Raw genomic sequence first — 25,038 nt, forward strand, 5'->3', positions numbered from 1 at the left:
GACAGAGACCATATGGCCTCCCAAAGCTGAAAATGTTTACTCTCTGGCCCTTTACAGGAAAAGCTTGCCAGCCTCTGTTGTGTTCAGAACGGTTTCCCTAGTTCTTTTTTTTTTGTTTTTGTTTTCTCTTTTGGTCTGCTGGGTATCAATTGATGAAAGAGCCATTTTTAAATCTAAGACAACACCACTTTTGGCAATTTCTCCCAATCCTTGCTTGTGATGTTACTTTATGTCAAGGCGAATTTATTAGACGCAAATGAGTTTTAAACCGCTCTATTTTCCTGGTACATGACTTATTAATTAAATGTATCAGCATCATTAAAGCAGTGGTCACTTTTGTCCCTAGTAATTACTTCTCTGAAACCTGCCTTTTTTTGATTAGAGTTTTTTCACTCCGTTTTTTACCTGACTGAAGTTTTAACTCTTTCAAATGTTCCCCTCACGTTGTAACATCAATTCTAGCCTTAATAAAGTAAAAAAATCCCCTCAGTGTCTTTATCCTCCTCCGCAACGACGTAAGAGCATCTGAACTCTGTCAGATTTCAACCCCTCTGCTTGCTTCTTTGCTATTTATTTTTATTGTTTTTAATGGAGAAATACATCATCTGTTTTCAAAATAGTGCTCAAAAAATACAAGGGGTACAGGTGCTATAAAACAAAGCAAACTCCCATCATGAGGCACTACGTACATCATGTGAAAAAAAAAAATAAAAAACTAGTCCAATATTCAGGTAATGAAAACTAGAAAGTTCCCAGTTTCCAGCTTGGTTAATTATAGTTACGTGAAACACTTAATAAACTACTTTTCCCCTATGTGTTAACGAAATGACAAGACCAAATTCGTGCCTGGCAATTCCAACCTGACCCCACAGCTACCTGAAATACAGAGTTACTGTGCACACTCCACCTGACCTAGGGTGCCGGAAGGGTAAAGGACTTGACAGGGCAGACGTGGAAACCACGAACGCTGTGTACTTGACATCACAAAGTAAGGGTGAAAAGAAATCCTCAATTACTGCAGAGCCTAAAGGGAAGACTAATCCAACCTTGGAAAGTGAATCTAGAAGGACAGGGGAAGGGCGTAAGAAATTATAGTTGAGTATGAAAAATGCACGTGTGGTAGAAAGGGACACGGCTGGGGGAGGCTGGAATCAGGACAGGCTAACTGGAAAACCTGTCAGGCTCACTGCGTCCAGATTAAGGCAGACTACGTTTCCATTCATCTACATCTGGGCCATTCATGTTTCCTAAACACGGATGTTCTGCTGCTTAATTATGAGTGGTCTTTTTTTTTTTTTTTTTTTTAAATTAAGGAAGGTATTCCTAATCTCTTATAGAATAAAACAAAAACAGAAAGCTGACTAGATGTCAAGTGCTTGCTAGGAATTATTTTTTACATCTTAACATGTAAAAATTGATGAATTTTAGTGAGTCCTTTAAAAATAAAAATTGGTTTAAATATTTGAGGGAAATGGCTTTTCGCTTACATGTTAAAATTGGAAATTAACTTTAGCACAGTCTGTGCAGCATACAAAATTTCCCATACGTAGAGCTCGTTTGAGCCATCCAGGGCCAATAACGTGTCTCCCAATTCGCTACTTTTAGGAAAGTTTTAGTAAAATATTAGCCATGGAGCCAAAATCCAGTGTTTTGTGCCACGAGGCCGCAGGACTGTTGGCTTCATATCACGGTTAAGAATATACTAGCATTCCAGGTATTTTCATGAATCTACATACAAGCATACTTTGTGCATACAAGCAAAGAGAACGGAGTTGGGGTGAGGGGAGAGGCAAAAAACTTTTCTGTTTGAGGAAAAATGATTAAGGGCAAGAGACTAGGGAGTTTTGTTAGCTCTGAGGCTGTATTTGCTGTTTGCTGATTGTATGCGCTCTAAAACGATTGTACAGATAAAACCAATATATCATTTCTTGATTGTGTCCCAGCAAAACCAAAGACTATCTACTGCTTCAATGTCAAATATATACCCTATGCGTTGACATTTCACTTTTAAAGGGTTATGGCTACCTCACAGAGACCGAATTAGATGTACTTTTACACTTTTTCTGAAGTTTAGTACACACTGCACCACGGCATCCCATCTGACGATTAATAACGAAGAAAACTCTTCAGGAAAAAACTAGAATTCATCAAGCTGGAAAACTTAAAATTAGTTCTACTTTCTAATAGAAATATACATACAGTGCATCATCAGTATAAGGAATTCTGATACCAATTTGTATTGCCAATTTTCCCCAACAATGCATCAAACATAAATCCAGTCCAGATGTCAGGCATGGGGTTGCCAGCTGAAGGGTTTTTTGTTTTTGTTTTTTTTCTCTTTATGGGCACTAGTCCTTTAAAGTAGTTGCTACGACTGCTGCTGACACATTAATAACAGTTCTAGCTTCACCTACTAACCTGGACTTCTGATCAAGATTAGCCAAGTAAAGGAAGTTACCAAATAAGGCTAAATCTATTTTGAGTCAAATCTCGTTTGGTACCCTCCATTCTCTTCCTGTGGCATTTGAAGACAACAGGTTGAGTTGGCAGATCTTGTTTACGGACCCTGGAGGGTGTTTTTGTCAGTTCAGTGTGTCTTACTGAATTCTTGGTAACAGGAGCAGGATCTGCAGGAAGAGCAGGGATACTGAAAAGTTCTGTACTGGATGTTTTCCAGATGGCCAGCCACTATCTGAATGGTTTCTAGTGGAGTTAGACTGTCTCTTTAGGAGATTGTTCCTCTTCTTTTAGTTGCTTTGGTCCTTTCTGAGGTGAGAACGTCTGCTAGACTCCCACTATAGGATTAGCTATGTTTGTTGCAGTGCCCCCTGAAGGCCTGGGCGGATGACTTACCAGACGTGTAGAAGAAACAACTCTGGCAACTGTGGGCTTTGGTGGCGGACAAAGGGCTGGTGGTGAGGCAGTCTGAGGAATGCTTTCCCCCGACGCGCCCAAGCTTTCACTGGGATTCGCTTGTTGCAAGGAGACTTCAGTAACTTGCACATTGGTCACAGATGCCACCATTATAGCAGGAGCAGGACTGTTTCTGCCCTGACAGCTGCCAGTCGTCGGGCCGGTCTTCATAATGCTAGTAGGTGAAGGCACAGACATGCCGTCTTCACCGTCTACAGAGAAGTCAAGGCTGTTGTCATTCAAAGCTGTCAAAGTGACACCTTCCGCTGAATGTGTTTTCTTTTTCTGAAGCACTTGATTAGGTAGTAGTTGATGAAGTTCCTTTCTTCTTAAATGCATTGCAGCAATTTTCATATCTACCTCAAACATCTTAGTATTTATTGCTTGCCTATAAACCGTATCCGTGAAAGACTGGATATCATAGGTGAGATCAACACTGAGAACGTCAGAGTTTTCCGGCTTTTTTAACACTAACCCAATCACCCACATCGTGCGAAATTCTTCCCTGTCCGGATTTTCTTTAGGAGCTGGAAATGACTGAGGATTCACATGCGCCAGAGTAATAAATTCATTCTTCTCCAAGCTCCCAACCAGGATTCGGATTTTTGATTCCACCAAGCCCACCCATTCTAGATGTTGTTTTTCTGTTGGTGCACTTGCTAGAAGTACAATATAATGCTTGTACTTTTGAAAGAAGCTTGGAGCTTCAAAAAGCTTGGACCACTCTGCCTTACTCAGCAAAATTTCGTGTGTAATGGCCAGCCCTTGTTTAAACTCCTCAATCATGACCATCCTTGTTGAAACAGACACATTGTATGTGGAGTTCTGCTGTGGGTACGCTGGTGTGATTATGGGCATAAGATGGTACCTATCACTGGGATTTACTCTTGGGTCCCATACAGGCAAATTAAGGTTCTGTTCTTCGGGCTCTTTCAGTAGCACTGGATTTGGCCACTCCCATTCAGAAAACACCAAGAAAAACTTACGTACAAGAGTCGATGCTATCGCATTTGGATAGAGCTGGCAAGTTCTTGCCACTAGCATGGCCCAGGAAACACCTCCTAGGAAACCTAATATATTGGAATAGATATTGTGACATTTGGCCCACAATTTGATAGCTCTCAGAGTTAACCTGAAGTTGTCAATGTCGGGTACCAGATGTAAAATTTCATCTGTCACCCGGCAACCGTTAAGGCTTCTTATGCATCTAATATCTAAATTTTTAAGCAGACTGTCATCTCTTAGGTCCAAATCTTCTGGAATGGTCTGCAGCGCCAACCTTGCAAACAAAATATCAATCTCTATCCCATCAAAACACAGTTTAATAACTGGCACAAACGCCTCCTCAACAGCCCTTAAATCTTTCACTTCTTCGTGTAGTTTCAATTTATCATAGAACGAGGTGAAAAAGTCGCTTCGGTCAACATGTCTTGGAGCAACGCACAACGCATCGATATCGGCACCTTTCGTGTGTACTCCTAACCTGTAAGAGCCGAACGTAAAGATTTTCCCGCCAACATTTTCAATTACAGCTTGTGGAAGGCTCTTGCTTTCACTGACCTCCCGTATCCATTCCTTCACCAGATTATTTAATTTTTCCAAAATTAAAATCCGGCGCTGCAGTTCCTCTTCCTCTTCAAAAACCCCGAAGGGCTTCAGGGTTTCGATTAGCTTCTGGGTAAGTACGCAGTCAGTCTCCTTGGGGGCTGCTAAACTGATGGGGGAGGAGATGCCACAGCGCTTGGGCGGCGGCGGCGTCTGTTGTGATCCAGGGGTCGTCACCGGAAACGGCATCATCTCTAGCGCCGGCCCCGCCACGCCACTTCCCCCGCCACCGCGACCTCCGCCCGGGTCATGATCCGCTGAGGCGGGAGGGGCGGGGCTCCTGCCGGCCCGGGTCCAACCCGCTCCCGCTCCCACTCCCTCTCCGCTCCCGCCGCTTCAAGCGCTTCTCTGCCTTCCCCTCAGCCCCAACATGGCGCCGGGGCCCTCGGCGCGGCGTTCTAGAACGGCCGCGCAAGCCACGCACGCCACGGCGCCTGCGCCGCGCGCAGAGCCCCACGGGAGTTGTAGTTTCGCGGGGGGGTGGGGCAGGGCAGGCGGGCAAGGGTGCGCCTCGTCAGTACCGTTTACGCACACCTACCATCTACCGCCCAGGTCTCCAGTGCCTCGCACCTCAGATCTACTTCCTCTCCAGGAGCAGCTTCCGGGGGGCCTCCGCCCTAACGCACGTCCTTCGGAAACGCCTCGCAGTCAGGGTCTGCTGCTGCCAAGCGGACGTCCCTTTGCGTCCTCCCTGGCCAGGTGCCTGCCTGGGGGCTCAGCGGTGTCGGCACCTCGGGGTCGACGGTTCTGTTCTTTCCAGCCTTGAAGGTCCTCCACGCCGCCTCTGCTTTCCACGGCTTCTGTTGAGAAGTCTGCAGTCCGGCCGACCCGCTCACCTGTCTTTCTGGCAGCGATACAAATCTTCCCTGCCCTCCACGTCCTGCGATACCGCCACCGGGTGTCGAGGGATAAACTTTTCCCTTATCTCATCGTACACGGTGATTTCTGAACCGTAAGATGCGCGGTTTTCGTCTCATGACCCCAGGAAGATTCTCAGGCATGTCCTTGGAGTATGCCCTCCCCACCACCGATGCGCTTCATGCGGACACGTGATGGACTCTCTCATTGGGCTCTCCATGTCTCCCGCCTCCCCCTTCTTCCCGGGCGATGCCGGGTCTACCTCTCAGTTCTCTGATTCAGTTGCAGTTAGTCTGCTGTTTAAGCCGTCACTGAAGTATCCATTTCAATACTTTTTTAAAGTTTATTTATTTGGGGGGGGGGGGGGGGAGGGCGCACACACGAGTGGGAGAGGGGCGGAGGGAGAGAGACAGAATCCCAAGCAGGCTCTGGGCCGATGGCATGGAGCCCCATGTGGTGCTCAAACCCATGAATCGAGACATCATGACCTGAGCCGAAACCAAGAGGCCAGTGCTTGACCAACTGAGCCACCCAGGTGCCCCTCAATACTTAACATCTTTAATCACCAGAAGCATTATCTTGTTCTTTTCCAAATCTTTCCAGCCTCTTTGGAAGACATTCTGTTTTCTTTCTACCTTTTATTCATTGAACACTAAACTTACTTAATATTCTATAACTAACGGTTCCTGCTCTTAATATTCCTGATAATCTGATTCTAGCTTGTTTTCTACCAACTCAGACCAACATCATTTCACGTGTCTTGTAATTTTGGGACTGTGAGCTCATCTCTGGTGAGGCTTGGGATGCCTGTGTGGATGTCCTCCCAAAGAGGATTTGCTTTGTTTCTATCAGATGTCTTTGTACACTATCGAGTTGTACAATGTAATTTAATTCCTCTTCCAAGGACTAGCCAGATTACCAGAGTAGTGCGATTTTGAACCCCGAACACACGTGAGAGGAAAAGTATTTTTCCATTCTAGGAGAGTTTTCCCCACCCAGACCCCAGGTCAAGAAAGAGAACTCTAGGGGCGCCTGGGTGGCCCATTCGGTTGAACGTCCGACTCGATTTCAGCTCAGGTCATGATCCCAGGGTCGTGGGCTTGAGCCACGTGTTGGGCTCCATACTGAGAATGGATCCTGCTTAAGATTCTCTTTCTCTCTTTCTCCCTCTGCCCCTCTCCCCCATTGTGTGCTTTCTGTCTCCCTCTAAAATATTAAATAAATAAATAAATAAATAAATAAATAAATAAATAAATAAGGAATGAAGGAGGGAGGGAGGAAGGAAGGAAGGAAGGAAGGAAGGGAGGGGAGGAGGGGAGGAAGGAAGCAGGAGAGGAAGGGAGGGAAGGAAGAAGGAAGGAGGGAGGAAGGAAGATAACACTTTGTCATCTCCTTTCACCAGGTAGCAGGTTCTCCCTACCCCATCTTTTCATTCAGCGTGTCACCCTTTGAGAGTTGCAACCATATCTGGGGGTTTCAGTTCCATTTCTCTACCTCTGTAGGTCCCGAGGCTCTGCCTCTTTCCTGGGCAGCTGCTAAAATAAAGGTTCTTGGTTACAAGGACTGGCAAATGCCTCCAGAGCCATGAGAGCTTTAGAATCAGTTAAGTTTCTGAGGTTTCAAAGTACCTCTTTGGGGTTCTTTCAACCCTGCTGACCTACCTTATTTTCTTAGGCACTCGGCTTGGCATCTTAAAGGAGAATTTTTTTTATGTTTCAACCAACCCTTCCAGGTTCTCTATACAGAAAGATTTTCTAGCATAAGTCATCCCACGTATTACAAGAATAGAAGTACCTGGTTTTCCGCCCACTTCAATACGGCTTGCATGCTCCACATTCCAGCAGCACAGCTCTCAGTAAGGTCTTTGGTGACTGCCATGTCGTTGAATCCAATGGTCTACATTCTTTTGGTCTATGGTGGCCTCTTCTTGGCCTCCATGGCACCACACTCTTTGTCCCGCCTTGTGCATCTCTGGCCTCTCCTCAGCCTATAAGGCTATGACTTGGCCTCTAGAGTTGGTGTCACTCCAGTTTCCGTTATCAACCCCTCGTTTCTCTTTATCGCATATACATTCGCTGCCTAGATGATCTCAGTTTTCACAGCTTTAAATATCAACTATTTACGGCTTAATTCAAGTTTTTGTAACAGACTCTCTTCTAGGCTGCAGATGCGTATTATCTGACTTCCTGTCTACCACCTCCATTGAATGTCTCAAACTTAACACAGTCCAAAGAGACCTCTTAGTCCTCCCTCCATAATTTGTTTCTCTCTCAGTAGTCACCGTTTAGGGCATGGCATCTCCATCCACCCAACTGGGCATACCAGAAACCTGGCGGTCATTCTCAACGTCTCCCTCTTTCTCACACTCAACATCTAGGTCTTTACAAATATTAGTGATTCTGCCTCCAGAATATATCTGCAATTCATACACTTCTCTCTACGTGTTCCCTCCGAACTCTACTGGAGGCTACCACCAACTCTCATCTAGGTTCCTACAATAACCTAATCATCTCCTATTACTGACCTTCTCAGGTATTTTCTTTTTTTTAATATTTTTTTTAGTATTTATTTCGTTTTGAGAGAGAGACAGAGTGCCAGCGGGGTAGGGGCAGAGAGAGAGGGAGACACAGAATCCGAAGCAGGCCCCAGGCTCCGAGCTGTCCGCACAGAGCCCGACGCGGGGCTCAAACTCCCGAACCGTGAGATCGTGACCCGAGCCGAAGTCAGTTGCCCCACTGACTGAGCCACCCAGGCGCCCCTCAAGTATTTTCTGCCTGGGAGCCAGAGTGGTATTTTAACCCCTTTGGGGCCTCCCATTATACTTAGTCTAAATCTAAAATACCCAACGACCCAAGCTTGTCTGTCTTTCCCCTGACCATCTCCCCAGCCCCACTGCCCACAGCTCCCCCCACGCTCCAGCCACATGGGCCTCCTTTCAGTGCCTTGAATTTGCTTCATTCTCTCTCCTCCTGGAGTCTGTACACAGCTGTTCCCTCTGCCCAGAGAGCTCTTCCTGCCCCACCAAGTATCTGCTGCCCTTTGCCTGGTTAATGTGTCGTCATCTTTAAGACTGGCTTACATTTTACCTCCTCAGTGAGAATTTCCCTAACCTTCATGCGAAATTAGCTCATGTGCTTTTCTTCCGTAGCACGTATCACAATGTGTAAGTATGGTTTTCGTGTGATTATTTCTTGGTCTTTACTTCCCACTAGACTCTTAAGCTCCATGAGAACACAACCTCTTTGTTTTGTCAACTGCTATATATCCAGCACCTAACAGAGTAGAGCCCAACAAATATGTGCTGACAAATTAGTGAATGAGCACAAAAAATACAATTCTTTCTCCTACGAGTCACTGGCTAATCAATATCCAGAAGACGCAGTTCTTGCATTTTCATTAGGTAGAGGCCGGTTTCAAATGTACACATTGGGAAATCATCGTGCGACTCAGTTCACAGTTACTCAGACCAGTTGGCTACAGGGACTTTCTACAGTTGCGTGACTCTAAGACCCTTGCTACATTAACATTACAGCACCTTTTGACTTAAGAGCGATTCCAAGGGAGATTTTTGAGGGCCGGGGGCTCATACTCCGTGCCTAAGGATGCGGAAGGACCACACAAGAAAGCACACCATCGTCATGGCAGCCTTTCTGGAGAAGCTGCTGTCCGTCAGCGCTTAGTAGGAAACAAAGTGGATACATCTGTAATCCAGAAATTCCATTCCCGGGAGAATGCCCTCCGAGGACTCTGCACAGACCCTCAACAGGGTGGGAGCGCCAGTGTTTGTAGTGGGAAGAAGCTGGATGCGACCTGAGTGCCCGTGATTAGGGGAATGGATAAGGTGGTTTATGTAGGTGATGGAAAACCAGGTCTGAGTGAAATTTACAGCACCACAGATAGACCTTAATCTTATTATACACGGTCCTCAGTTGAAGAGAAAGTTTAAGCTCGGATATAGTCAAATCCATCTACCTCTTCCCCTTATGGCTTGTGCCTTTTAAGCCTTCTCTATGAAATCTTTCTTCTTTTGGCTGAAGCCAGTCATCCCAACACCATTTATAAAACCCTTTCCCCACAATCTGTGACGCGATCGATCTACACTGTGCCAAATTCCCACCGGGTCAGTCAACACAGGTCTGCCTCTGCCTTCTCTACTCTGTTCCTTCCGTCGGCTTGGATTTCCTGTCCACAGACCACATGCCTTCAGTTACCACGACTTTATCACCTATCTCAGAGCTTAGGAGATCGATACCCCCTACCCCTGCTCATCCTGTTCAGACCTATCTTGGGCATTCGAGAACCGGTATTCTTTCACAAAGATGGGCTCAGTCTCTGCAAGGACAGCACAGCAAAGAAGGTGGACTTGGGCCTCATTTACTGCTGTCACTCTGGACACATCTGAATGTGTATCCCAGACCTCAGTGAACATTTCTGCCACGTCAGCCTTCAGAAGGAAGAAAAGATAGTTGGCTAGCATTCTCTGTTTACGTGAGTATAGCATCTAAAACCCTGAGAGGGGGCGCCTGGGTGGCCCAGTGGGTTAAGCGTCTAACACTTGATTTCAGCTCGGGTCACGATCTCACGGTTCGTGAGTTCAGGCCCCCCCTCCACCCTGTCGGGCTCCATGCTGGGTGTGGAGGCTGCTTAAGAGTCTCTCTCTCCCTCTCCCTCTGCCCCTCCTGCAATTGCGCTTACTCTCTCCCTAAACAAATAAACAAATAAATAAATCCATGAGATAAACTATTCTATGTGATTTAAATATATCCCCCAAAATCTTTCCCCAAAATTATAAGTCACTTTTGGGAACCAACAGATAGGAACACGGTTTAAGTGGTAATAAAACATAGTGGTTAATATGTTAGTACTTCTTGGAAATGCTTCACACGGTTAACCCAAGTGAGGTCTCTCTTGCCGTGTAACCAAATGCAAAACTTTGCCTTTATATCTGCCTCCTTCAAGACCACTTTCAAGAGGCTGATTCATTTTACTGCGGTTTGGTACAACACAGAAGGGCCTCGGGAACCAGGTGGATTTGTTGTACTAGTTAGACGGCAAATGCTGGCTAAATGAGTGGTTTTAAATCTATCTACTTCTAGACTTTTAAAATCAGTTTCACCACAACTATGAAGAGGTTTTAGGAAATCTGAGTTCAGTGCTGTTCAGTTCACGGAATCGCTAGTTATTCGTGCCAGCCAATAAACATCCGCTCTCACCCTGGGAGCATCCCGACTGGGGGCCAAATGTGAAGAAAGGTGGAGGCCTGTGGCTCCGAGGGGCTGACAGGTGTCTGGTATTCTCTCTCATCCCCTCAACCTGACACCTAATCCCTTCCGGCCCAACCACCCAGGAGGGCCTGCATCCCCCACGGGCCCGCACTTCCCTCATTGGCTGAATCCCTTCCCTGCCCCGCCCACACCGGCCCTCCCCAGCCGGTTCCTCTTACGAGTCACATCTTCCGAATGTTTTTATGCCCGCTCTGCCCTCCCCCTGCGTTTGCTGTGGGAAGCACGGAGCACCTGACTTGGGAGGCTCCTCGTAGGACGAGGTGGCAAGTCCCGGGGAAGGGGGTGGTGCCGCTAGCCAGGCCCCGGGCGGGCGCCACCCAGCTTCCCGGAACAGGGCCGCGAAGCTGCCTCTGCCGCTGCGCTTCTCTGTGATGCTGAAGACTTAACTTAAAAAAAAAAAAAATCTATGCAGTGAATTAAAGGATAAGATGGGCTGTGAGCAACTAACCATTCAATTTTATGTTCTCTCTGAATTAAAAACCCTCAAAAATGTCTTTTAAGCTCAATTACTTTTCTACTTTTAGATTGATGAGGAAAGTTAGGAGTTGTCTTGCTTTTTACCAAACCGCATAAGATAAATGCTACCCACAATGAGTCCATCACCGCAAATACGCTCAGAGTCTCACTCAAGACCCACAAGGCGATTCCTCCTAAAATAAAAGGAGAAGAAAATCCAGATCGCCTCCTTCATCCTGAGAGAAGTTATTAAAGATCAGATCCACGGCGAAAGAAAAAACTTGTCAAAAGCACAGAGAGGTCGGGGGACGTGTGAGGACAGAATTCACAGTGCACAATCGGTGGGTGGAGACAGCAGAGGGCCCCCCTGAAGCCTCAACATCCCTGTCTGTCACCGGGGCCGCGAGGCCCTGCCTGCCCATCCATGGAGGAGAAGGTGGGAGGAACCACATACTCAGAGTCAGGTGCTCAGAGACAACCTCTCCACCACCCCCCGGCCACTCCAGCTGGGCCTAAAGGAGAAAGGAGTGTGGCGGGCTGCACGCTCAGGTACCCGAGGGACACACTCCCAGTCGCTCGAAGCCACAGCTGGCACTAGCGGACTGCCACGCCGTCGGAATACCACCCTCTCGCCGCCCCGTCTCCAACCCCTAGCACAGAAAACGGACGGGGCACCCGGGTGGCTCAGTCGGTTGGGCGTCCGACTTCGGCTCAAGTCATGATCTCACGGTTCATGGGTTCGAGCCCCATGTCAGGCTCTGTGCTGACAGCTCGGAGCCTGGGGCCCGCTTTAGATTCTGCATCTCCCTCTCTCTCTCTGCCCCTCCCCTGCTCGCACTGGCTCGCTCACTCTCTCTCAAAAATACACACCAAAAAAATTTTAAAAAGAAAAGAAAGTGGAGCCAAACTCTGGAGTCTTGGGTGCACGTGGAAAGTGAAACTTGGGAGCTGGCTCTCCTTCCGTGCGTTAGTACTTCAGTGGGCTTTTATTTATTTATTTATTTATTTTTTTTATAATTTTTTTTTTCAACGTTTATTTATTTTTGGGACAGAGAGAGACAGAGCATGAACGGGGGAGGGGCAGAGAGAGAGGGAGACACAGAATCGGAAACAGGCTCCAGGCTCCGAGCCGTCAGCCCAGAGCCCGACGCGGGGCTCGAACTCACGGAGCGCGAGATCGTGACCTGGCCGAGGTCGGACGCTTAACCGACTGCGCCACCCAGGCGCCCCAATACTTCAGTGGGCTTTTAATGAGCACGTACTGTATGCCCCCATACCGTGTAGACGGTTCGTCACAAGCCCAGTGACAGAGGCAGAGATGCCTGGAATGGCATGGCCTGCACACCTCGAGTCACAGCGGCTTCAGAAATGCTCTAAGCTGGCCTTCTTCTAAGAGGACACCCAAAGAAGAGAAGGAGACACCGCCTGCAGGGGACAGAGCAATGCAAGCCTCTGAGGGCCACGCAGGCCACACAGAAAAGGCATCCACAGACAGAAAAAGAAGCTCCATATGTCACCCTCAAGACACTGGGCTTTCAGGGCGCCGAGTCCTCAGGGAGCCCCGGGAGGGAGAGTGCGGCCTGAGGGTCACAAAGGCACGTGGCCGCTGGCCCCAGCGGTGAGGCGCTCGGTGCAGCCGCTCCGTCCGGTCCAGTGGCTCCGTGTCCCGGCAAGTTTGCCCCCCGGGCCACCTGGCAATGCCCAGAGACGCGTTTGGTTGTCACAGTCGGCAGGGGTGCTGCTAGCATCCAGCGGGCAGAGGCCTGGAACGTCGCCGAATCCCCGCCAATGCGCACAGGTTGGCCCACACAGCAAACTACTGACCTAACTTGTCCCTGAGGCCAAGGTTGAGAAATCGAAGCTGAACACACACTTCCGTCCTGAGGACGCAAACGCACCTTCTCTCAAGCCCTCCCCACGCCACTGACGAAGACCACATGGCCCGGTTGTCACCCCACCCCGAAGTGCACAGAAGTGATTGTTGTCTCTGTCGGTGACGAGACGCAGAGGCCTGTCAGTGCTCCCGGCCCTGGACACCAGCCTTCCGGGAAAACGCACACAGGAGGGGCCTCGCGGCGCCCCCCATGCCAGCCGCCCCCTCCCAGAGCAGACACACAGTATTTTGAGACTCTGGAAATCAGGGGAGCCGGCAGCTGCAAAAAGACAATAATTATGGAAAACGAAACCCAAAGTGTCCGAGTGCGTGACTACGGGTGCGTGACAAGGGTCCGAACGGGGAAGGAGAGCCCGTGGATCCTCGTTCCGGCGCCACGGGGAAGCCTCTGGCACACCCTCCTTCGCCCCGGGATTGTGAGCGGACCCTAGCGAGCCTGCAGGAGAGGGGCCCGTGGTGGGTCCCCAGCACCCGGCACCCGCTCCCAGCTGCTCCTCAGCTCCAAAGAGCAGCCGGGAGGGGGCGTTGGCTCCGGCTTACTCTGAACCAGGACTAGGGAGCCCCGGCTCACTAGCGACCGTAGGAGTCCTTCGCTGCGACAGTGCTCGGTCACCTGAAGCCAGAGAAGGCCAGCGTTAACTCCCGCACACGCACATGCACACACACCTGCACACAGACACGCACACGCCTGCACAACTGCGCACACACACAGGCAGTCCCTTCCCTTTACCACCACTCTTTCCAGATGGCTCACTAGAATTGTAGGGTCAACCTCCCCTGCTCTTTGGGGGAAAAGACGCACAGAGAAGCCCTGGAGCGCTGCTCTGCGGTGGAATCACCACCGTCCCAGGCCCTAAAACGCTCCACCTCTGTGGGCGTTGATTTCACCACTGCAAATGCCACCACACAGCCTCAGCGCGGCACACAGGCCAGCCGGGCACCCAGAGGACGGCCAGGCGCTCGGGGCGTCTCCCGAGCAGGGCAGACCAACAAGCTGGAGATTCTTTCTCGTTATCAGACTTGACACAGGAACACCAAGTCAACACCAAACACCCATTTCAGCTCCTCGGGGTCCGCTCGGACAGCTCAGCCTCCGCAGGCCTCACCGCACCATCTCTACCGTCGCTGGCAGGGGGACAGCACGGTCAGGAGGCCCCGCAGTCCCGGACCACGCCCCAAGGGAAAGCCAGCAGCAAAGGGTGATTCCCTGGGGTCCAGGAGGCCTGCTTCAGGCAGGTAACACAACCCGCCTCCGGCCCGGCCAAGTGTGTCCGTGAGACTGGTCCCATTCAATGGACTCTTTATTTGAAAGGTTTTGCAAAACCAATGCCAAGTTGAATAGGCCGTGGGCAACGCGGCCTTCTCTTGCCTCGACTGATGTAAAAGGAACACCGTCCGTAAGGGGCTGGTGAACAGGAAATAAAGACCCCCTTCCTACAGATGGCCTCTGGCCCCTGGTCCCCTCACCTGTGCAATTCAGAGCAAGCTTTCCAACGTCCTAGCCGACACCCGGGGCCCAGAGACCCACGCGCTTTTGCCCTCCGCCCCGCAGAACAAACACCGAGCAGGACAATGACCACGAGCTGAACACCAGCGGCCTCTCAGCAGGTCTGCCTGGCCTCCCGGGGCATCTTCTGAATGACGGGGCCAGAGTGCGCTGGATCGAGGCAAGGCAGGGCCGGATGGAACGCCAGACCCTGGGCCCACAGGGTGGGGACGTTAGGGTGCTGGGCCAGGGAGAGTCGACTGCAAAAATGTCAACTCCAGTTGGCGAGCTTTTTACTGCCGCCACGTGCCAGCAACTCCAAATGGCATCGGCGATCAGATGTCCCCCCTGTCAGTAGGACCCCCAACTTCCGCCTATAAGCACACAGCATAAACTGCTTACCACGTACAGGAAACGTTAACAATAATACACAACTCTAACTCCCTGAGCGTCTGCCAAGCACCATGCTAAGTGCTTTGCGTACATCGCTAACGCCCGTGACTGGGAAGTCATGCCCCCATTATCCAGATCAGGAAACTGAGGCCACACGGGTGAAGTGATCTGCCCGAGGTAACAGAGGACCGCTGCTGCTGAATGCCAACCGCAGCCCTCCCCTGGACTGAGGGACACGGAGGTCCCCATCAGGCCTGAGTGACCCCGGTCCCTGGAGTTCCACTGCTCATCTCCACACTGAAGGTACAAAGCGGGCCCCACGCCAGAAGCAGAACTAGAGAAAAGGAGCATTTGCAACCCCTCGGGGGCACACACAACAGGTCAGGAGTGCTCAAGGCCTCTTTCGATCCCGGGATATTGGGAAATCAAATGACAAGTCCCCTGAGGCCGTTGAACCTCCTTCCGCTGCGGACCACAGAAGACAGGTCCCTTTTCTGCATAAAGCCACCACTTCCTACAAGAAATTAAGAAAAAGCCAACTATGATCTGAGATACACCGAAGAGTCTTCTGGCTTTGGAAGAAAATGATTTTTTATGGCGTTTACCTATTAAGATAACCAGTTCCTCTCCACCAGCCGAACCAGCCAGACAGACAGACACAGAGCCCTGGCCCACAGGCCTCCAAGTGCCCCAGGCACCCCATCACCCCTGGAGACCCTTCACACCTCCTTGTCCCTTCACTGGACTGTCCCAAAGACTCGCCCCACACCTCGGGCACCGTGGGACTTCCCGTAACCCCTCGGCCACCTGCACGGCTGTGCACGGCTGTCTGCACCAAAGGACATGACTGGGGAGCTGGAACAAAGGAGGGACCTGCCCTACGACACTGCAAGGCTCCATCAGGAGACACTACAGCACGCGCACGTGTCCGGCAGCATAGACCAACCGCAGTCTCCACAGCAACTTTGATTAAGAAGTCCTCAAGGGGCGCCTGGGTGGCTCAGTCGGTGGGCGTCCGACTTCCGCTCAGGTCATGATCTCACGGTTCGTGAGTTCGAACCTCGCGTCAGGCTCTGTGCTGACAGCTCAGAGCCTGGGGCCTGGTTCAGAGTCCGTGTCTCCCTCTCTCTCTGCCCCTCCCCTGTTTTCACTCTCTCTCTCAAAAATAAAATAAACATTAAAAAAAAAAAAAAAAAAAGTCCTCAGACGCCGCGACAGACGAGTTTTCCCCCAAACGGATCCCCGAGCCTCTGCCTTTGCATTCTCCCCTGACCAGCCCCTGCTCTTCCTGAACCTTCTCTCGTTCTCACCTGCCGTCATGGTGTCCACGTCCTTGGCTGCCAGCTCTTCCACGTCTGACCTCTTTCTCAGCTCAAACCTCCGGGACAAGCCCTCGCGGGGTTTCCATAATTCCTGGATCAGGAGGGGCTTCTCGTTGTCCCCAAACACCCGAAAGCCTTCGGCCCGCCACTGCTGCCCAGAGTCGCCGGCCTGGCCCACCACGTCGCACAGCACGTACTGGCTGGAGCACTCGGGGCTCAGGGCATAGCGCTCCAGGGCCTCCTTCACCAGCTCCTGGGCGCTGGACGTGCCCGTGGCCAGGACGCTCTTGTAGTGGGTGCCCGAGCAGACGCTGTCCCCGAACACCTTCAGGACCCCGGGAGCCGAGAGCTGGGTGGAGAGCTCCGCGGGGTCGTCGCTGGCGCCCAGGCTGGAAAAGGTGGTGTCCAGGTCGCGGTGCTTGTAGCTCAGCGTCCGGGACAGCACGCTGGACAGCAGCTGGCTCTGCCGCTTTAGCTTGCTCTTGGTGGGTGGAGACATGATGAAGTGGGTCCCATAAAACATGGTGGGCCAGCCTTCATGGACAAGGACCGATGGCTCTGGCCGATGGCAGGGTAAAGGCCGTGTCCTGAGAGAAAAACGCAAGGCGGGTTAGCATCAACCATCATGAGCGACAAGAGGGAGCGAGGCTCGGCCACCCAGGGCCCGGGGCCGCAACGGAGCCAGAGGGCATGCTACCTTCGGCCAAGTCTCCCCCCCACCCCCCCCACCAAGCACCTGAGGCAGAATATGACTGCAACCAGCAGGGACCTTAAGGAACTAAGCAGGTCTGAATGGCCCGAAGCACCCTTCAAGGCAAGCCGTTTCCAGGAAGCACGATGAGGTCACCAAAAGGCAAGACACACTCGGCTGCAGGGTTCTGGCTTCTGGGACGTGCTGGGCACATGCGTCCTGCGCGGTAGGCAGCCAAGAAAGAGGGGCAGCGGGCGTGGGGATGAGAGCGCTCGCTTGCCTGGCAGAATCGCCACAGGGCTGGCCAGGTCTCGTGGGAGGCAGCCCACGGAGGGCAGCAAGCCTGATCTCCCAAGCCCAGCCTCTCCGCCACCGCTGCGACTAATACGGGAAATTCATCGCAAGCACGTGGATGTAGGAAAACAGGCAAAGTCGCAGGCACGTTAACAGAGTGGTAAGTGATCAGACATTCAAAACACAGACCCCCCCCCCCCCCCGCAAAATGCGGTCCCTCACTGGCCCTTGCCTGGCCCTACAACGTCCACACGACCACAGTGGACACAAAAGGGCTCTTCCAGAACCAGGGGAGGCATGACTGGAATGTATGCATTCCACCCACCGCATCCAGCCTGGTATTCAGGCCCTGTCCAGGCCACAGATGCAATCTTGCTGGGGAAATTAGAAAACAGCTCTGGGACACTTCGGTGTGTCTAAAAATCCTCAATCCAAAGCCCCTGGAGCTCGAAGGGTCTGAGAATTCTAAAGAGATATTTGCCAGGCTCTCCTGCAAGCACTGTAGGGAGCAGGAAGGCACGAGAAAAAGAAGGGTCTCTGCTTCATAAACACTAAGGCTTTGCAGAAAGTGGGGGACACTGGAAAATCAGACCCATCCCCTAACTACTGCACCCCACTTCTATGCTGCTGCCCTCGCCAAAGACAAAACCAGACAGGCTAACCAAGAAAAGTCTACTCTCCCAAGGCTCTGGAAACAGGGGCCTGGGTCCCACCTCCACTGTGATAAACATCAGCACTCATTCAGCTGAAGTCAGCGTCCCCAGTCCTGACCCACCTCTGGCTCCAGCAGCTCTGGAAAAGGCTTCCAGGAAGTGAGGCTGTCCGCCTAGGGCAGGAGAGAGTCACCAGGGAGCCTCGCGAACAAAAGGACCCACACTGGCCGCGCCCCCCGCCCAGGGAACTCAAAGCATAAGGTGCTTGCGACACTGACACTGTGCTTGGGCCTCTTGCTAGTCATGCACCCCGGCTTCGGTCACATGCGCTAAGTGTCTCCCTCCCTCCAGGGCTGCTGTGAAGGAAGCTCGGGAGCAGACCCTCCGCTCAAGTCCTCTAGAACCATCCGGGATCTGTCTGCCATCATACAACCCTCAGAAAAGCCTGAACTCTTCAAGCTGCTGCTGACAGCTTCACGCGCCAAAGACTAGGTTCCGAACACTAACGTCTGCCCTTTGGGGGAGCGGGTGGGGGACCCTCCTCGTGTTGTACAGCCTGTCATTTATGCTTTACCACCGCAAAGCTATTTTTTATGCAGTAGCTTTCTGAAGACTGGAGCTCGCGAGTTACGTACACCGCTTGCCTCTCAGGACACCCGGGCTCAGAAGCCTCTGAGCCAGCACCTTCTCAAAGGACCTGAACCCTCCACGGACACTTGGCTTACCCGGCCTCCTCCTTCAAGCACAGGCCCCAGGGCCTCGGCCCAAACCCAAAGTGGCCCAGGGGCTTGGAAGCCTCTGCCTTTCAAGATGTCTGAACGTAAACTTGAATATCACGCCGTAAACTACGGGAAAGACGCCCAGATACTGCGGAGAAGGCAACGGCTATTGTGTGTCTGGCAGTGGTCCGGGTTCTGCAAGGTCTAAAGCGTATACAACTCTACTGTAATAAAAATAAAGAAAGAAAGAAAGAACTAGAGTGGCCCCTGGGTGGCTCGGTCGGTTAAGCGTCTGACTCTTGATTTTGGCTCCGGTCATGATCTCTCAGGTTGTGGGATCGAGCCCCACATCGGGCTCTGCATTCACAGCTCAGAGCCTGCTGGGGATTCTCTCTCCCTCTCTCTCTGCCCCTGCCCTGCTCACTCATGCTCTCTGCCTCAAAATAAGTAAACTTAAAAAAAAAAAAAAACAAAAAAACAACTTACAACACTGCTAGGTCCCCTCCCAGGGCCTCAGAAGTGAGCTCCCCTCCCTTCTCAGCAGGATTCCAAAGCAAAGTCAGCAAAATCACGTCAAGAGAGAAAATGCAAGAGAGGGTGTGATCTGTTCTCTTCAGGGGCCCCTCCTTAAGCCCCAAGGAGCCCCAGCGAACACAGACCCTGGACTATGTGGTCTGTGTTGTCAAGGAAGCCTTCTTCTCGCAGGCATTCCCTTGGTGGCCATCTTCAGAGAGCAGCCACTGGTGGCGGCCACGTGTTCCCTCGCCAGCGTCCTTCACGGACAGAATGCGGAGGACAGCCTATCTGTCACACTGTGCCGGACCCGTTTCTAGCAAGGGCAGGAGGGCAGGCGCCCCCCGGGGTAACCCGACCTGGCTTTGGGAGGCGTGACTCGCCTTGCCCTTTTCTGCCCCGTGCTCTACTCTTTCTCTTCCATACAAATGTTTGGGGAAACGCGGGCCCAAGGGTGCAGGACACCTGCTGTTGCTTCTCTTAGAGAATGTTTTCTCTTGTTCTCAAGGAAGAATCCGATTTCTGATGAAAACAAGCGTAAGTCACACCAGCGAGTGAAGCCAGCGAGGTCAGTGCCGGGCTGACGAAATGGGTGGAGGCGCACGGCCGGCCCAACAACACAATGTGGAACCCATTAGAATTTCCACCAGGACAGGGAAGGAAGAGGGCAGACTCAGGCTCTGCTTTATCCCCACCATCCATAAACCCTACCTTGACAGCTCCAGCCGAAGCAAGGCTCTCAAATACAAAAAGAATTTAATCAGATGTGATTCTGACATGCTACCCGCCTCAGAGGGGGCTTTTTCCACCAGTGGGATTAAGGACTGGCTCCTCTCTGGAATGCACGAGAGGTGGCCCCGTGCTAACTGGAGACACCTGTAATCACTGCCGACTGACAAAATTCTTTCGGGCAATTCAGATTAAGCAAACACTTGAGGGCTGGGGGGGGGGAGCCGGTGCGCTGAGCCGGCGCGTCTGCAGCTCCCCCCGCGGTCCCACCAACCGGCTCCCTGACGGGAAATAAACCAGTTTCTTCCGCGGGGCCCCAAGGAGCTCCAGCTCAGCATCTGTTTTCTTAGATGCAGTATTTGTCGAGGGGCCGGAGGTGGTACAGAAATAGCTGGGAGACAATGCTTTCGGCTGGCACACGAGTGGGGAACGCGCTGCTGCGTGCACAGGAAAACCGGGACGGGCTGTGGGCGGGGGCGGGGGGGGGAATGTCACCTGACCCTGGAGGGAGGGCGCGGACCCCCGCACCCTGCTCCCCCGCGACGCCCGCAATGCCAGACCCCCCTCTAAGGGAGCACCAGGGAGGCTGAGGCCCAGGGTCCCCTGCAGTCGGGGGGCCAGATTCCCGGGTCTCAGGGCATAGTGGCCTCAGGCGAACCCTGGAACCCGCAGGCCGGCTCGCCCGCGCTCGCCCCGCTTCGGGTCCCCCCCCCCCCCGGGACGGCGCCCGAGAGCCCGACCGTAGCCGGTCTCCATGGCAACCGGACAAGCCTGGCCAGAACTGCCCAAGAGATGCCCCGTGAGGGCCCCGTTGCCCCAGCACGCGCCCCGCGGCCTCCCCGCCGGCCGGCTCCGCGCCCCGGCGCCCCGGCCGCCGCTCCTCGCGCACCCCGCACTCACCTCCGACACAGTCCGCCGCCGCTGCGTTCCCGCGCGGCTCCCACACCAACGTCCGCCCGCGCCCTCGACCCTCGCCCCGCGCCCGCGCGTGGCGCGGCGCCTCCTGCCGGCCGCCCAACGGACGGGGCGGGACCTTAGGGGGCGGGGGGCGAGGCCTTTCGGGGGCGGGGCCCGACGGGCGGGGCGGTGTCTCCTCCCGCCGGCCACCCAATGGACGAGGACGAGACCCTGAGAAGGCGGGGCCTCAAGGGAGGGGCGGAGCTGGTGCGATGTTGGGCGGGGCGCCAGCGCCACCTGCCGGCCAATTAATGGGTGTGGGCGTGGCCTCCAAGATCGGGGCCGGGTCTCCAGATGAGGGCGGGCTGGCTGCGGAGAGACAGGACTAGGCGGCCCACCCGTCTCCAGCTCAAGAGGTGGGGCCTCTGCAGGAGAGGCGGGGCCACACTAAGCTCAGGGGCCACTTGCTCGTCTAAGGCTCTGGGAGACCGGTGGGCTGTTGTGTACCCACTTTGTAGTCCCCCAATGGACAGGACCAAGAAAAGGAGGGACAAGGGTAAAGCAAACGCTTACCAAAAGGGGGGCGGCCCCAATATACGAACATCTAAGACACTGAGAGGAGACAAGGGTGGCAGGTTCCATCTCCCCTACAATCTGTCCCCTACCCCGCAGCCAGAGTTTTAAATGACAAATCAAAACATGGCGCCTCTGCTTAAAACGATGCAAAACGGGGCCAGGTCAGCTCCAGGGCTCTGGCCCAACAACCTCGTTGGATAAGGTGTTTTAAAAGAAGCTCGTGTCCTTAAAACTCGCTTTGGCAACAGCCCTCCGGCTGGGGGAAAGACTTTCACTTGGTGAAAGACTGTCCCTTTGTCACATGAGGGATTCATGTGGTCTTGGGTGTAGATGCATAATTCTACCCCTGGGAGTGAAGCTTTTTGCTGCCATCTTGCTATTGGGGTATAAATTCTTATAGTAACGATTGCATATATGCAGGAGAAAGTGGAGGCTGGGAACGCATATTTATAGACCACCTACCTACGGTGTGCCAGACCCTATGTGAGGGGCTCTAGCGAGGCCCAAGAGCTCACATCGACTCTTGTGACTCAGATGTTGTCGCTCTCACTTTGCAGATGACGAAATAAAGGTTCAGAGAGGCCGGACAGGTGGAGCCAAGAACTGAGCCTGAGACCATGCGATCGAACAATCCCCTTTACAGGACTCCCCCCATACATGTAAGAACCTTTGTAGGACTCCCCATATACATATACACACGCCCAACCTTGACCCTCGAGAGGCAGGTATCAGGGCTGAAAGCAGAGCCTGGTTCTCACCATGACCCAGGCTCATCTCCCACTCCTCCCTGCACCCCTCTTCAGCAGGGGTTGCCAAACTATGGCCTCTGGGCTGCTGCTTTGATAAATAAAGTTTTATTGGAACAGAGCTACACCCCTTTGTTTATGTATTGTCTATAACTGTTTTCTTGCCACAGAGACCTTAAGGCCTGGAATAACTGAGAATGAATACTACTCTCTGGTTCTGTGCAGGAAGAGTTTGCCGGCCCCCCGCTCTTCAGGACCTAGCAATGCCAACTATTTGGCTCAGGCCTTGGAACACCTTTCCTCAACTCTGTTAGTTTGCTGGGGCCGCCATAACAAAATACCACAAACTGGGCGGCTTCAACTGCAAATATTTATTGGCTCACAGTTCTGGAGACTAGAGGGCCAAGATCAAGGCGTCCGCAGGTTTGGCTTCTCCTGAGGCCTCTGTCTTTGTCTTGCAGATGGCTGTCTTCTCCTTGCGCCCCCACATGGATGTCTCCCTGTGTGCCCCTCTGTGTCCTAATCTTCTCTTACACGGACACCAGTCACACTGGATTAGGGCCCATCCCGATGACCTCGTTTTACCTTAATCACCTCTTAAAGGCCCTAACTGCAAATACAGTTGCATTCTGAGGCAGAGGGAATCAGGGCTTCAACCTAAGAATTTCAAGGGGACACAGTTCAGCCCCTAACCTTAATCTTCATCACCTGGCCAATTGGCACTCTTCCTTTAGGACTCAGATTAGGCAGCCGACCTCCAAGGAGATCCCCAACAATTCACACCCTCTGGTGTTCACACCCCTGTGGGGTCCCCTCCCGTGCTGAATAGCGCCCGACCTATGTAATCAACGAGATCTGCCAAAGAAGACAGCGTGACTTCTGGAGCTAAACCGTAAAAGGCGTGGATTCCTTGCTTTCTCTGGGATCCCTCGCTCTGGGGGAAGCTGCCGGTTGTGGAGAGAACACGCAAGCAGCCCTAGAGAGATCCACATGGTGAGAAACCGACAGCCAGCACCAGCCTGCCATCCACATGAGTGCGCCATCTTGGATGTGAGCCCTCCAGCCTCAACAACCTTCAGATGAATGCAGCCCTCACCAAGATGCTGACGGCACCTCGTGAGGGACCCCGAGCCGGAACCACCCAGCAAAGCTATGCCCCAATTCCCAGAAACTGTGCGATGATAAATGTTTCTTATTAATTTAAGCCACTGAGTTTGGGGACAGTTTGCTATGCAGGAATGGATAACTAATATGCTTTATCCAGGAAGGCCTCCCTGACTGCCGGAGTTGGATCTAGATGCCTCCCCTGTGCTCCCGTGGGTTCACATCATATCAAACTATGTTTCTTAAAGACAAATGAGATGTTACTCCTCGGCCCACGATCCCCCATGACTCCCCTTTGCAGAGACTCAGGCAGGGCTCAAACCCTATCCCAGCTGGCCCTGCTGACCGGCCCACTGCTCCCTCCATCACAGGGCTCCAGCCATACCAAACTCCTGCTTTCAAACGCTCTAAGCTCATTCCCTCCTCTGAAGCCTTCTTCCCTTTGCTGTCTCCTCTTCCTAAAATGCTCCTCCTTTTGTGTCTGAATGCTGGCACCTTCCTCTCATTAAAACTCAGCTCCATTACTGTCTCCAGACCATTCTCTTGACGGTCATCCCTGTGGTCACTCTCTGTCTCATTACCTGTTTTATTTCATTCATAGGCATGTATCACTATCTAAATGTATTTTCTGGAGTATTTAACGCCCACGGGCGTCTGTGTTCTGTAAAGGGAGGGACTCCAACTGCCTTCTTTACTGCTATACTCAGTACCTACTAGGTAGGTGCTCAGTAGCGGTTAAATGAGTAAACAAAAGGAATGAAGAGATTCCCACCCATCTCCTTTGCATCCCCTCAACTGGAAGCTTATCAAGGACAAGAACTGAGTTTTATTCATCTTTGTATCCCTGCTCCAGGCCCATGGGCAGGTGAGCAAAACAAGTCTAAACTATAAAGGGTTGAAGGCCTTTGGAAATCCACAAATAAAATGGGGCGTTGAGCTGCCCTCTGTGGCCACCAGAGGGCACCAGAGTCCCGGGACTCAATCAACCAAAGGGGCAAAGGAGCCCAAAGAAAAAGCATCTGGTTAAGGTCAAAGTGCAGGTTTCCAGGGGTGAAGGGTCTAGAGGCAGAAAGCCAGGGCTCTTGAGGGGACCAGAAGACAAGGACAGGTGGCAGCAGGCACATGGAGAGCCTTAGATCCCGGCCCTTCTTTCTGGCTGCATCACTAGAAGGGGTTGGCCACACTTAATCCCGGGATCCCATTCCTGATGAACTCACTGCCACAACCTATAAATAGCAGTGCTCTGGGTTGGGCCATTCCTTGTACACTCATCAGTCACAACTCAGCGATTGTTATTTTTCTTGGCACATCATATGCTGAGCAACTTCCAGTCAACAATGTATGCCCTGGGAAAGCACAGGGTACCAGGACTCGTGATATTTGAAATTACTCAATTTAAAGTTGATACGTCTATTCTGATGTAGATTTCTAGTAAGCTCAGTAAGCTCTAGTAAGCTTCCCTGATGTAGCTCAGGTAAGATATTGAACTGGAAAACAGGAATTCAAGTCATATATATGGGAAATGAAGCCAGAGGTCATAGATGTGTTCGGCTCAAAGGGTTCAGTGCCATTAAAATAAGTGATGTCAAGTCACTTTACTCTTGAGTGTTTGTTTAACAGCACTTGAACATTTACTTGACTGTTAAAGATTTTAGTCTGGGTGGGACTTAAATAATCTACCCCCGCAGTTAATCAATCAACTATTCAGGTAGTGAAGCCTCTGGAAATTCTAGTCCCGGTCTTGGGACTGGGGAACATGTTAAAAAGTTGTTTTTCAATCCCAAGTAGGAGTTAGAATCAATTTCATCAGCCAAAAATATCACCCTGTGATATGATCACAACATAAAATCACAAACATGACCACATGTGGTCTCGAGAAAACACACTCCCCTTGATCTTGGGAG

General features: G+C 51.9%; 2 protein-coding genes across 18 annotated transcripts in view; both read right to left on the reverse strand.

Annotated features, from left to right (window-relative positions):
• LOC121017523 (monocyte to macrophage differentiation factor 2) overlaps window positions 1-25,038 on the reverse strand; it is a 131,454-nt gene that overhangs the window by 50,609 nt on the left and 55,807 nt on the right. For 12 of the 17 annotated variants that reach the window (XM_040455764.1, XM_040455766.1, XM_040455765.1 and 9 more), the window contains one exon: window positions 16,201-16,799. In XM_040455764.1, the coding sequence (XP_040311698.1) occupies window positions 16,201-16,799 (599 nt within the window). Of the gene's footprint in view, window positions 1-16,200; window positions 16,800-16,948; window positions 16,974-17,972; window positions 18,024-20,711; window positions 20,828-22,413; window positions 22,508-25,038 lie in introns of those variants that run through there. The other 5 variants (XM_040455778.1, XM_040455779.1, XM_040455777.1 and 2 more) reach the window with 5 other exon arrangements.
• PAPOLB (poly(A) polymerase beta) lies at window positions 1,270-4,907 on the reverse strand. The gene has a single exon (XM_040455783.1). The coding sequence runs from the start codon at window positions 4,708-4,710 to the stop codon at window positions 2,785-2,787; it is 1,926 nt and encodes a 641-aa protein (XP_040311717.1). The 5' UTR covers window positions 4,711-4,907; the 3' UTR covers window positions 1,270-2,784.

The sequence above is a fragment of the Herpailurus yagouaroundi genome, unplaced genomic scaffold, assembly GCF_014898765.1.
Source record: "Herpailurus yagouaroundi ecotype Mexico unplaced genomic scaffold, PumYag 216, whole genome shotgun sequence".
NCBI classification, from domain to species: Eukaryota; Metazoa; Chordata; class Mammalia; order Carnivora; family Felidae; genus Herpailurus; species Herpailurus yagouaroundi.

Bases quoted from the DNA above. Each gene is read 5' to 3' on its own strand.
- PAPOLB (XM_040455783.1), bottom strand. From the start codon at position 4,710: ATGATGCCGTTTCCGGTGACGACCCCTGGATCACAACAGACGCCGCCG.